The 13104-nt window shown below is 40.1% G+C and overlaps 1 protein-coding gene across 1 annotated transcript in view; it reads left to right on the top strand.

Moving 5' to 3' along the window:
- Positions 1-276: 276 nt before the first annotated feature.
- Positions 277-13104, top strand: part of LOC311500591 (ryanodine receptor 2-like) — a gene marked incomplete at its 5' end in the record, with an annotated part of 62950 nt that continues 50122 nt past the window's right edge. The window contains 17 exons of the mRNA XM_084562092.1: positions 277-324; positions 2187-2306; positions 2836-2940; positions 4837-4911; positions 5030-5108; positions 5212-5324; positions 5642-5765; positions 7271-7367; positions 7455-7529; positions 7840-7996; positions 8082-8243; positions 8346-8467; positions 9348-9531; positions 9619-9754; positions 9918-10013; positions 10853-10971; positions 11251-11384. Coding sequence (XP_084418218.1) covers positions 277-324; positions 2187-2306; positions 2836-2940; positions 4837-4911; positions 5030-5108; positions 5212-5324; positions 5642-5765; positions 7271-7367; positions 7455-7529; positions 7840-7996; positions 8082-8243; positions 8346-8467; positions 9348-9531; positions 9619-9754; positions 9918-10013; positions 10853-10971; positions 11251-11384 — 1946 coding nt within the window. The remainder of the gene's footprint in view (positions 325-2186; positions 2307-2835; positions 2941-4836; positions 4912-5029; positions 5109-5211; positions 5325-5641; positions 5766-7270; positions 7368-7454; positions 7530-7839; positions 7997-8081; positions 8244-8345; positions 8468-9347; positions 9532-9618; positions 9755-9917; positions 10014-10852; positions 10972-11250; positions 11385-13104) is intronic.

A 13104-nucleotide genomic window follows, 5' to 3' on the forward strand; every position in this document is an offset into this window, starting at 1 on the left:
AACTAATTCACAAATCTGTATTTTGGTGGTTTTCCCTTAGAGTTAAACCCTGAGGGTTGAAGTCTGAGCTCGCAGCTTCCCTGTGGAGTAAAGAAATCTTGACAAACAAACAAACAAAAAAATAGCTGGAAGAAAATAAAAATGGCGTCATGTCACAGACTCCGCCCACACTTGACCCCGGCTCCACACCTTCTTCGTCCTGCTGTCTTCTCCAGTCTCCTCCTGAGAAACCGGTGGAACTGAAGCTTGTCAGATGTGGCTAGCTTGACTCAAATCATGTCTGACACTGGAGAGGGTGAAGATGAATTCCAGTTTCTCCGTACGGTGAGTCTTTCAAACTAAATGTAAAGCTAGCTTTTAGCCACAAACAGACTAGCAGAAGCTAATCTAACTAGCTAACTGTAACTAGCTGACTGGTAACACTTTGTTTATTCATGTCTCAGGACACAAACAGTAGATGCTCATTTAAGTTTTATTTGTTTTTTTGTTTTTATCGGTAGTGTTTCTTTACAAATTATTGTATCACGTTAGTTTTGTATTATTGTCTACAATTTAATGTATTCAAATTATGAAAGCTACTTTATTTAAGGTCAGGTTTAACTTCTAGGTGCATGGCCAAGGCCTGTTCAGTTCATGTTCTCATTTTTAATAACATTATGTATTTTTAGTCAAGTTTGTGTACAAATGACATTAAATATACAGTGTTAAGTTAATTTAAGTCTCCTCATGCATGCAACTTCATTACTTTGTTTATTTACTGGGAGTCAAGAAAGACCCCAAATGGGTTTTCTCATCTGCACTGCAAGATGCTATCATTGTTCCCTAGTTGTAAGTTGTCCCCTCACAGCTTGTAATCTTTGCCCTCTGATAAGGGCATGTCACATGGAGAGTGTCTGGTGTGTGGATACGAGACGCACACACTTTTGCACAGGCAGGCGGCGATGAGCGATGATTACAGAACCCACTGCACGGATTGGAGCAAAGTCATTTTGCAAGATCGATCCGCGATTCGCCTGTCACACATTATCACATTAAATGAAGGGTTTCCCCTCAGGAAATTATTCAGCTGAGGTGGGATGCCGCACAGATCCCGGCGAGCCTCGTCTCGTGACGAATTCACTTAGTAGATGACACAGATTAAATATATGGAATTTGTGAAACAGCCTTGCTCATTGATTCATGTGATGTAAAAAGACTTTAAGACTTTAAAAAGACAAGAAACCTTCAACTGTATTGATTTGAATATATGTACACGTGTATATACGAGCATGACATTCAAATACTAAACAAGACACATAAAAGCCTGCTGCCCTTAAGTAAACATACATTTTCAATTACCAGAGCTTTTGCCATTTAGATTAAGTCTTGTAACATAGTGAATATTTACTTTCCAAATGCACCTTGAAGAAGAGCCGAGACCTCTTCTCATCTGAATGCCCCACAGTGCCTCAGCATAGGGCAGCGTGTTTGACTGATAGCAGAGGACTGCTGATACGAAGAGTGGAAAGAAGGTTGAATTAGGGGTCAGACTGTGCCGTATCTTCCCAATATGGAGCTTTGCGTCCTGGGTACAGAGAGGTGTTAGTAGTCCTGACTGGACTTTGGAGACTGGCCGTCTGTTCTCCCCCTCAATAGTTCCTTAAATAGATAGGGAAGCCTAATTTCCTTGACGTGGTCCATGTGGCGTTTGAATGGAGATAAGATAAATGTTAAGTGACAGCAATCTACTGTACATGCAGTCACAACGGGACAAGATCATGGCCTGCTCACATGCAGTACAAGCCATGCCAGTATGAAATGCCTCACATCTCATGCATGCATTCCTTAGAGAGTTTTATGTTTGTGGTGTTTCTAAAAGCAAAATAAAACTGAATTGGTCTGTTGGGTCACCGATCCCCAAGATGTTTACCTCCTTAAAACAATCTTATTAATATGATATCAGAGTTAATGGAATTTTGAAGTGTCTCTTGGCCTAAAGTGCCTCAGAGCCTTCCTCAAAATCAAGTGCTTGGATTGTTTTTTTTTGTTTTTTTTTGGCATGATGAAGACCCCTAATTGATCATAATCAGCTGAGGCTTTCACAGACAAATCAGCCAAATCTCACGGTGGGAGCATGCTCTTAAATCGCTCTCATGCACGTGAGAGCTTGTGTCACCGCTTTTAATATCTGTGTGTGTTTTGTTCAGGGAGATGAAGTGGTTCTGCAGAGTACCTTCATCTCCAAGGAGGAGCACGTGAAGCTCTGTCTTGCTGCCGAGGGGTTTGGCAGCAGACTCTGCAGACTTGAGCCCACCTACAACTGCAAGGTACAGAGCTCTACCACAGTCGATGCACAGTTTTTCCCCCACTACCAGAGCAGTCCATAGCTCAGTTATTGTCCCATAATAAGAAATGACTGAAATGATTCAAATAATGCACTTGCACTTGGAATCACAGATTTCTACAAAGTGACTGTATATTCTGTGTGTTCAACCCAAAGATACACTATATAGTGCATAATGTATTTAAACTACTATATTGGAAATACCTTATAAAAAACTTGGCTCTGAACAGTATGTTTTGCTAGTATCAGAAAGTGTATTTCCCTGTTCTTTCAATTCAGCTAAATTAGTAACTTATCACATGTATTCATACTATTTGTAGTGTTCGGATTGAATATGTATGTAACTACTGCTGTAATTTATTTTTATTTGTCAGATTTCCACCCTTTTCCTCCCAGTTCGGTCTGCCCCGTTCCCAGTTTGCTGTCACTAACTATCTGTTGGCCTGTGGAGGGAGCAGGCAGACATGAAGCGACCTCAGAGACTAAATGTGTTGTCTTTTTATTTCTACCAGAATGTTCCTCCGGACTTGTCAGTCTGTGGCTTTGTCCTGGCCCAGTGTCTCTCTGTCCGAGCCCTGCAGGAGATGCTGGCCCACAGCGAGTACCTGGCTGCACAGGTGGGGGTCTTCTTTTCTCTCCTCATGCATCTAAATAATACATATTTACTATGTTATCACTGTCATTGTACAATTTATATAGCATAATTTACTGGATATACAGTACCAGTCTACATTGTACATTAATAGACATTAAATCTATTAAGGAACACATATGGAATCGCTTGGTTAGTGTTAAACAACTCAAAATATGTTTAATATTTTAGACATTTCAAAGTAGCCATCCTTTTGCTTTGATGACAGCTTGGCACACTTTTGGCATCCTCTCAATCAGCTTCATGAGGTCATCACCAGGAATGGTATTCCAACAATCTTGAAGGAGTTGTTGAGCATGTGTTGGCTGCTTTGCCTTCACTCTGTGGTCCATCTCATCCTGAACCATCTCAGTTGGGTCTAGGTCAGGTGATTGTGGAGGCCAGGCCATCTGACGGAGCGCTCCATCTCTCTCCTTCTTGGTCAAATAAGCCCTCACGTAGCCTGGACTTGTGTTTGGGGTCATTGTAATATTGACAGGTCCCTCTAAGCGCATACCAGATGGGATGGCATGTCTCTGCAGAATGCTGTAGTAGGCGCGCTAGTTAAATGCGCATTGAATTTTAAATAAATCACAAACAGTGTCACGAGCAAAACACTCCCACACCGCCATCATCATCATCATCTTTCTTCTCCATGCTTGTAGAAACCATCTGCTCATCTTTTCTGCGTCTCACAAAGACGTGGCAGGTGGAACCAATCATTTCATCAGTTGGACTCATCAGACCAAAGTACAGCTTCCACTGGTCTAATGTCCATTCCCTGTGTTTCTTGGCTAAGGCAATTCTCTTCTTCTTGTCGTTCTTCCTCAGTAGTGGCCTCTTTGCAACAGTTCGACCATAAAGGCCTGATTCACGCAGTCTCCTCTGAACAGTTGATGTTGAGATATGGCTGCCAATTGAACTCTTCCTAGTATTTATGGCGGCTCTAATGTGAGGTGCTGTTTAATTTCTTAGTAACTCTGCAGCAGAGTTCACAAGATTCCTCACAAGAGCCAGATTCATCATTGCATTTAATAGTTTTTGCCACTGCATTCGAGGATACATTCAGGTCTTGAACGGACTGACTGACCATCATGTCTTAAAGGAATGATGGATTGTCATTTCTCTTTACTTAGCTGAGTGGTTCTTGTCATAATATAGATTACAAAAGCAGTCGAATAGGGCTATTCGCTGTAGAGAACCATGTGCCAATCCTACCAACTGATGGAGTCAAACACTTTACGAAGGCAAGAAAATTTAGGTCTACTTTGTAGAGTGTTTCTGTAGTGTAGTGTTTTCTTCAAAGTAGACGTAGGTCTACAACACATATGGAACAACACATTGTTCCAAATGTGTTCCTTAATAGTTTTGATGTCCGTATTAATCTAAAACGTTGGAAATAATAAAAATAAAGATAAACCATTGAATGAGAAGGTATGTCCAATCCTTTGACTGGTACAGTATGTTGATCATTCTGTCCCATTTCCCATATCAGCCTTACTTGTACTCCTACTCTTCTTGTAAACTGTTGGCCAAGATGCTATAGAGAAGGATTATATCTACTACTGAAGTTTGGAAGGATTTGGTGTGTATTTAAGCCTATATAAGCCTTACAATATTAGCATACAAGCCATCTTAAAACATAAACAGCTGGTGTTTACATAAGGGAACAGACTCATTGTACGGTGAGTGCTTTGCATTATTTTACAACTGAATTATGGGTGTGCAGCTTATAGAGATTTAGGATTGATTGAGATGCATGTAATGTCTTTTTTATCTTGATATTTAGGTTAAATAAAAAGCAAATAATAATAAAAAAATTGGTTAAATTAATATATTTCTATGTCTGTTGGAGTTTATTCACACTGATTGTGATTGGCAGGCGGGAGCTGGAGGTAACCATCGTACACTTCTGTATGGCCAGGCAGTGTTGTTCCAACACTCATACAGTGGCATGGTGAGTCATCTTTATATAATGCTGAGATAAATCTAAATATTGCCGCCTTAATTTTTTGGATAAAATCGATTTATGTTTTTACTGACATGTTTTTATTTATCATTTATTTCCCTCCCAGTATCTCAGCTGCTTGTCTTCATCTCAGTCTTCAACTGACAAGCTGGCCTTTGATGTCTGCTTGCAGGAAGATAGAGCAGGTATTTGGTGTTAGACCCATTTAAACAGCTGAAAAGAGTTGTTATTCGTTTTGTGTCTGTGTGCTGTACTCGTATATATTTATATATTCCATGTGGGGCTCAGGTGAGGCGTGTTGGTGGACAGTCCACCCTGCATCCAGACAGAGGTCGGAGGGTGAGAAGGTGCGTGTTGGGGATGACCTCATACTGGTCAATGTGTCTTCAGAAAGATACCTGGTGAGTCAGTAGCAGATGACAAACAATCTACTTGTACCAATGATATTAATAAACCCATGTCAGATGTCAAACAGGGTAAAAGAAATAACGGAAATCTGTGTTCTAGCCCGCTGTTTTTCTTTCACTACCACATTTCTCCCTGGTTTCATCACTTTTGATTTCATGCAGTAGTTGCCAATAGTTTTCTCTCTTCCTCTGATGACTTGTTTAGCATAATTGTTTATGATAACAGCTATTGTGCTGGAAAGAAAACATCAGAAGTTGTATTTATTGTGGATGAGCCTATTTTCCTTATTACCATTTTGTTTGCTCCCCAGCATCTGTCCCCTGGCACCGTATCTGACAACAAAACCTTGAGTGACGGTCTGATTGTTAATGCAGCCTTCCAGCAGACTCTCTGGAATGTGGCTCCCATCTGCTCTGGAGGTGCAGTTGCTCAAGGCAAGTTCCTTTTTTTTTTTTCCTGATATCAAATCACGTTGAAATGACTCGATTGTGTTTCTTATCTGATTCTCTGATATTTTTCAGATCCTTGATTGTGTAATTTCTAGTATTTTGATCAGTTGAAATTAAATTTACAGTACCATAAAGTGAATACTTGCTGAAGTGATTGTACACCGATCAGGCATAACATTATGACCACCTTCCTAATATTGGCAACTTTTATAATAGTACTCCTACATTATTGAAAAAAATGTATTATGACGTTGTGAATCATAGGCATAGGTTAAGAAAAGGTAGATACTACTATAATGCAGGCCATAAGACATTTCTTTAGGTATCCTGAGACAACACAATTCTCTAGTGTGTGTCTGTATACCACAAGGACATACACAGATCAGGTCTAATATTATGACCAGCTTCCTAATATTGTGTATGTCTCCCTTGTGCCTCCAAAACAGTTGTGACTCATCAGAGAATGGACGTGGGCCTTCTGAGGGTGTCCTGTGGTGTCTGGTAGCAAAATGTTGTTAGTGGGGGCCTTTGGGTCCTATGGGTTGAGGGGAGGGGCCTCTGTGGATCATCCTACAGATACTTGATCAGTTTGGGATCTAGTGAATTTGGAGGGCAGGTCAACACCTTGTGTTTCCCAGCAGAACCTGTCAGTGGCTTTAATGTTGTGGCTGATCAATGTATACTAGTTATGCATGGATCAGGGTTTTTTAGTTCCACAATAATACCCACATTACTGATAGATTTCCTAATGAGCAGTATTGAATCTCAGTATTGAATCTCAGTATTGAATCTCAGTATTGAGCTCAGTATTGGCCTAAGCTGTCAGTGCCTGACTCTGCCTACCTCCCAAATATGCCACATCCCTAATTAACATAGAGGTCTTTGGAATTGAGCCACTTTAGGAGCCTGCCTCGAGTGGCCATTAGAGGAACTGCGGTTTTTGGCACTTGGACGTTGGCTTCATTTTTCAAACACCTGAGGTTGCAGCTTGGTCCCAGAACCACCACTATTGAGAACCAAATGTCAAAAACCGTCCAACCATCAAAAATATGCATTAGACAACCATCAAAATTTGATCCTGAAGCTTTTTTTTCAGGTCACCATATCTATAACTGTGACCTTTTATAAATTTAAAAATCCATTTTATTCAGTTATTGTTTTTCTCTCTTTAACTGTGTATATGAGAGTAAATGCACCTTTAGATTTTGTGCAGTCAAGCGAGTTCATTCAGGCATTGCTCAGGCATTCTCATGTTTCTTACAAGACACTAAAAGCAGGACCATACAGTGAACCTTGTCTTATGTATAACTGTAGCAATTTAGCACAGTGAAATCAGTCCACCTTAATTCACTAACCTCACCTCCATGATTTACCAAAGATCTGTAGAGAAAATTGTTCAGGCCGATTGTGTGTCATTTTTGTCAGTTATTTTGAATATCAATCTCTTGTCTTGTTTTTTAGTTTTTGTTTTCTTCTTCTTCAAATTCTAGGATACCTGAAGGGAGGTGAAACCTTGCGTCTACTCCACAGCCATAGTGATGCATGTCTGACTATTCCCTCCACAGAGCAGGGTGAGGAGCTTCAAAGGTCAGTTGAAAGGACCAGTCTCCTTGTAATGTAAGACAAAAAAAGTCCCTTATTTCTGCAACCGTGTCTGTTTTTTTCCTAATCTAGGATAATGCATTACGAGATTGGATCAGTCTCCAGCCATGCCCGCTCTCTCTGGAGGCTGGAGATCCTACGTGTTGTGTAAGTGATATAAGAGATGCGATGATTTCCTCACATGCAGTCTCAAGAACAATGTTTTTTTTATTTATGTATATATATATATATATATATATATATATAATTCCTGATTTATATATTTTTAAGCACAATTTTATTTAAAAACTGTCACCTCCAGGAGAAGGACCCAGAATTTCTCTTTCTGCTGTTTTTGTTCATGAAAAAGAAAAGAGCAGAAGAAAAAGTGCATGCTTTAGACTGTTCAGTTTCCTTTAAAGGGCATCAAAAACAATAAAAAAAAACACAATATTCACAATGAAATGATAATCCGTAGCTGGAGTGGTAGGCACACGAGCTGGGGTCAGTCGTTCAGACTGTGCCATGTGACTACTGGGAGGTACCTGGGTCTCACGGAGGAGAAAGGCCTGCATCTGGTTGATCGGGACAAAGCTGACATCAACACAACCTCCTTCTGCTTCCGATCATCAAAGGTCAGGAGAAACATCTGAAACCTATTGGTTGTTGTGATCACTGGTTTGTGATGCACATAATTATACATGTGATTCTCACTTGTAGGAGAAGCTTGACACTGGGCCAAAGACAAATGCAGATGGCATGGGAATCCCAGAGATCAAGTATGGAGACTCCATTTGTTATGTTCAACACGTAGACTCTGGGCTCTGGCTAACCTACCAAGCTGCTGATGCAAAGCCTCGTTTGGGAGGTGCTCAACGAAAAGTAAGTCCGTATATCAATGTAAGAAAATCATTATTGACTGCTGCAGCATATTAGCATAATGAAAGAATCAGTTGGTAATGATTGCAAATCATGTGCTTTTAGGCAATTTTGCACAGCGAGGGTCACATGGATGATGGGCTGACGCTGTCTCGTTCTCAGAAGGAAGAGTCTCACACTGCTAGACTCATCCGGAGCGCTATTCTCCTCTTCACCGGCTTTATAAGGTACTCGTCACATTGTCATGACTACACAGATTAATGCAGTGTTCTTTTTACAAATAATAACTGAGGCTAAATTTTATACTACATGTCCATCTGAAAGTGAGGTTGTTGCGCTAGATTTGTACGCCGATCAGCCACAACATTAAAACCACTGACAGGAGAACTAAATAACATTGATCATCTTGTGACAATTCAGTGTTCTGCTGGGAAACTTTTGGACCTGGAATTCACGTGGGTGTTACTTAGACATGTACCACCCAAATGACACTCCTTGATGGCAGCAGCCATCCCCAGAAGAATGCAGCCTGACGCAGGCACACACAAAAAATGATTGTATAAACAACTGAAAAAACATAAAAAACAGCACAAGGTGTTGACCTGCCCTCCAAATTCACTAGATCCCAAACTGATCAAGTATCTGTGGGATGATCCACAGAGGCCCCTCCCCTCAACCCATGGGACCCAAAGGTCCCCACTAACAACAGTCTACCTTTTCTTAGCCTATGCCTGTGATTCACAACGTCATAATATAATTTTTTCAGTACTGTAAGAGTACTATCATAAATGTATCGTCTTCTTTTCTCTAAGACAGAGATCTGGAAGGTTTACTGGCTCAAACATTTGTTTTTCTTTCTTATAAACAGAAATATACAATTTTTATTTTCCTAGCTGAAAATCCTCAATTGGCTTCAAAGGCTCTACAATCTGTCCAGCCTACAACATCCTCTGTCCTCGGGCCTTTGATTCAGATAAGGATAACAAGAGTACAGCAAAAACAATCATCCGGGATCGTCATATTAGTCTAATCTGGGCTTCTTCTATTGCAAGAAGAATTTTTAAGTCTGCCACACTGAATCGAGAAAAAAAATCCCCTTTTCTTTAGGAAACTGAATGGTTTTAGTCATGAAGGAAACCTTCCCCGTGTCAGCCTGCCCATGGAGACAGTGACATGCAGTCTTCAGGATCTAATAAACTATTTCCATCCTCCTCTGGAGGGATTGGGTCATGAGGCTAAACAGAACAACCTGACAGCGCTGAAAAATCGGCAGAACATGTTCCAGGAAGAGGTAAATCTATATGTGTGAATAAATACATTTGGTCTCATGTGTGATATTTCATGGTGTTCCATAAGTACACCTCCTTTTTTTCCTCAGGGTGTGATAGATTTGGTCCTGGACTGCATTGACCGTCTGCACCAATATAGTAGCGATTCTCATTTTGCTGAGGCTACTCAGAGTGACACGGGGCAAGAGTGGGAAGCCATCCTCAGTCGTTTCTATGAGCTACTGGGTGAGAATTAACATGTCTTTCAAATGTAGATGGCTCAATATTTTATTTTTTTTTACTAATAATAGAAGAAAAAGAGACACATTCTTCATCTTAAAAAGCTTCTGATGTTGACATCGCTTTCAAATACATTTCGCCTTAAGTTTCCTTCTTTTCTCCCTTTCAGCTGCTCTGATCCGGGGAAACCGTGTAAACTGTGCTCACTTCTCAGGTTCTTTAGACTGGCTGATCAGCAGGCTAGACCGACTGGAGGCGTCTTCTGGTTGGTTAGATTTGTGGTGTCGAGCTCTCATCAGTATTAATTGGTTGATCGCGAATTAAATGTGATAATAGTCATGTTACAATATTACTTGTAAGTCGTTTCATCCGTTTTAGTGGCTATATTGACATAAGGAATACTAAACTAAACTGGATTTAAATAATTGTAGTTAGAGATTCAAACTTAACTCTTTACCTGAATGCTGATGACCTAAAATGTCAATCAGAATAGAATTTTTTATACAGTGTGTACAAAGCGGTTCGACCAAGAAGAATTTTTTTTCCCATTTTTATTGACAAAACTGAATTTATGGAATAGAAGAAGAAGTGACAGACCGATGCTTTCAGCTACACAGCACAGATCCAGTCAGGTTTCATTCATCTTTTAAAACAACTCAGTGTTTTACTACCTCATCTCATTCCCTAATGTTTACCATATGACGGGGCAAACATGTGCAGAGTGAGTTTATTTTTTAATTCCAGCCAGAGAAAAATGATTGGATTGGCTATTCAATACTAATATTTTCATATGAAATGGAAAATCGAAAGCCTGCACCACCTCTCTCAATCTGATTTAACATTTTTTTTTTCTGATGGGGCCAGCCTGTTCTGATTGAGGTGGTTACATGAGGGATTTATATCCTAATTTGACTTATTTTGTTACTGGTATACTAAAGCCTGTGTAACTGCAGCAGGTGATTATGTAGTGAAATATTTCAGGTAAACACTGCCATCTTGTCTACAGCGTATTTTGTGTTGGTTATCTCTTCAGACCATTTGAGCCAAATACAGAGGTCAAAAACAGGGCATCTCCATTACAGTAATGAGTAATTGCATTTGCAGGAGTCCTGGAGGTTCTACACTGTGTCCTTGTGGAAAGTCCTGAAGCACTCAATGTCATCAAAGATGGGCACATTCAATCTATCATCTCATTTCTAGACAAGCACGGATGTAATCACAAGGTAGTCCTTGGCAAGCTTTGTGTTTGTTACAAAAGAAAATCATGAGAAGTGATGTGCATGTTGTTATGTATTCACTGGATGTATTTCTAATTGTCAAAACACACCAGCTGCTATCTTATTTAAATCATCTCTCAGATTTTGCCTTGAGCTGATGCGGTTCCAGTGTGTTTCACCAAGTACTGCTGCTTTAACGGCTATAATAGCAGATGATCGTGGGATCATTTCCATTTGTTTATCGAGCTGTTTGCTTGCATGAAGTGCTGACAGGTTGTGTTCCAGGTGCTGGAGGTGCTGTGCTCTCTGTGTGTGTGCCATGGCGTGGCGGTGCGCTCCAATCAGAACCTCATCTGCGACAGCCTGCTGCCAGACAGGGATTTGCTGCTTCAAACACGTCTGGTTAATCAGGTCACCAGGTACAATTTAGAAAGCTTTTCTCTAAATATTCTCACTGCTGACTGCTCTTTTTGTTTGGTCTCTGAGTCATTCGTCACGCTTTTCATTCACTGTTTTCCTCTGTTTATTTTTTTTTCATTCCTCAGGCACTTAAATCCTACACAAAACATAAACAAATAGGAAATATAATTAGCAATAAGGAAGGAGCACTTCTAAGAATGATGTATGTAGCATGGAGGGCAGCTTCCAGTTTCCTGTCTTTGCTTTTATTTACCCTCTGAGAACCGCTGAATGGGCTCTTGTGACTTGTGCTCATGCATTTGTCGTAGAGCTGTAGAGCTCTCACTGCTGCGTGCATTGGCATTCTTCAGGTTTTCCATCAGATATGAGAAACACTTGAGATTTCTCTTCAGCTCGGCCCCCCTCTTTTCTCTATTTTACTGTAATTGAAGGCTTACCTTAGTCTCCGTTAGCGTCGTCTTTTGTCTGTGTAGATCAGGACAATGGTGTTGATGTCAGAGGGAAGCTGTCTTTGTCAGCCTCTTCCAGGGAGAAAAGTTGCCTGCTGCCTGAGGTGGTATGACTAGACCGAGTTAATCTCTGGACAGTTTTTAGCCAGTTTCATCATACTTCATGTTCTTCTTCTGTTTCAGTATTTTGGCCCGCTGTGCCAGTTGGCTCTTGTGGAGAGTTTCCATTTCCCTTTCCCTTTGAGCTTGTTTTCTTTTTTTTTTTTTTTGCTGGGTATGCCCTTTCCTCTGTCAGCAGCTGCCTTCTTTTATTACGCTTTTCTCTATCAGAAGCCCATTTTACTCCTCAGGCCTTATAGCTTATTTTGTTTCATATTCTTCACACCTGCTCGGTCCCCTCCACAGCTCTCTCTCCCTCCTCCAGCCATTTCTCGTTCCATCACTTTTACTTCTTGTTCAACTAAATGCTTCATTAGTACACCTGCTTTCATTCAGTTTTCCTTTATCTCATCAATTTTCCTTGTTTTCTCCAGCTTCTCCTCTTCTCCGCTCTGCACATTTGTCCAATTCCTCCAGATGTTCTCTTGTCTGTTCCTTTTTCTTTATACATTCTTCATATCAGTTTCATTCAGTGTCACATGTTTTTTCATCTCATGAGTAAAAATGCAAAGTAGCAGAAAATATCCAATGTTGATTAAATATGTATTCACAAAATAAAATAACACCTTATTTTCCATTAACTACTTGCTCCAAATACTCACAGAGAAATAAAAGTTGATTTACTGATGTCTTATGAATAGTGAAACTCACCAGACAAACATGCTCCGCTTTCAGTAGAGAAGCCTCTTCACTTCATTTGTTGTATTTGTCTAAGAACAAACACAAGTGTCGTGCTCAAGTCCGTTTCCTCTTCAGGCTGCGAGAGAGCACAAAAACTTGATGGTAGCACAGTTTCCCTTTGGACATAATATCTTCCACACTGACATTTGAAGCCTCAGATCTGTTGTTATGTTTATCTTATATTACTTTTATTGGACTATTTATTTTCTCGTTTCTTTTTTTTATACCGAGACCCGAGTTCTACATTTAATTTTTTATGTTTTTTATGCTTAGAATGACAATAAATATCCTTGAATCCTTAAATATTAGTTGTTAGTTAATTAGTTTACTGACCACAGCGACGATTGGTGCCAACAATTAGCTGTTACTATCTAAATGTTTTTCCTCTGAGCTCTGCTAATAAGAGGTTTCTTTTTCAAGCAAGTGCTTG

This window comes from Chelon labrosus (assembly GCF_963514085.1).
Source record: "Chelon labrosus genome assembly, chromosome: 15".
NCBI classification, from domain to species: domain Eukaryota; kingdom Metazoa; phylum Chordata; class Actinopteri; order Mugiliformes; family Mugilidae; genus Chelon; species Chelon labrosus.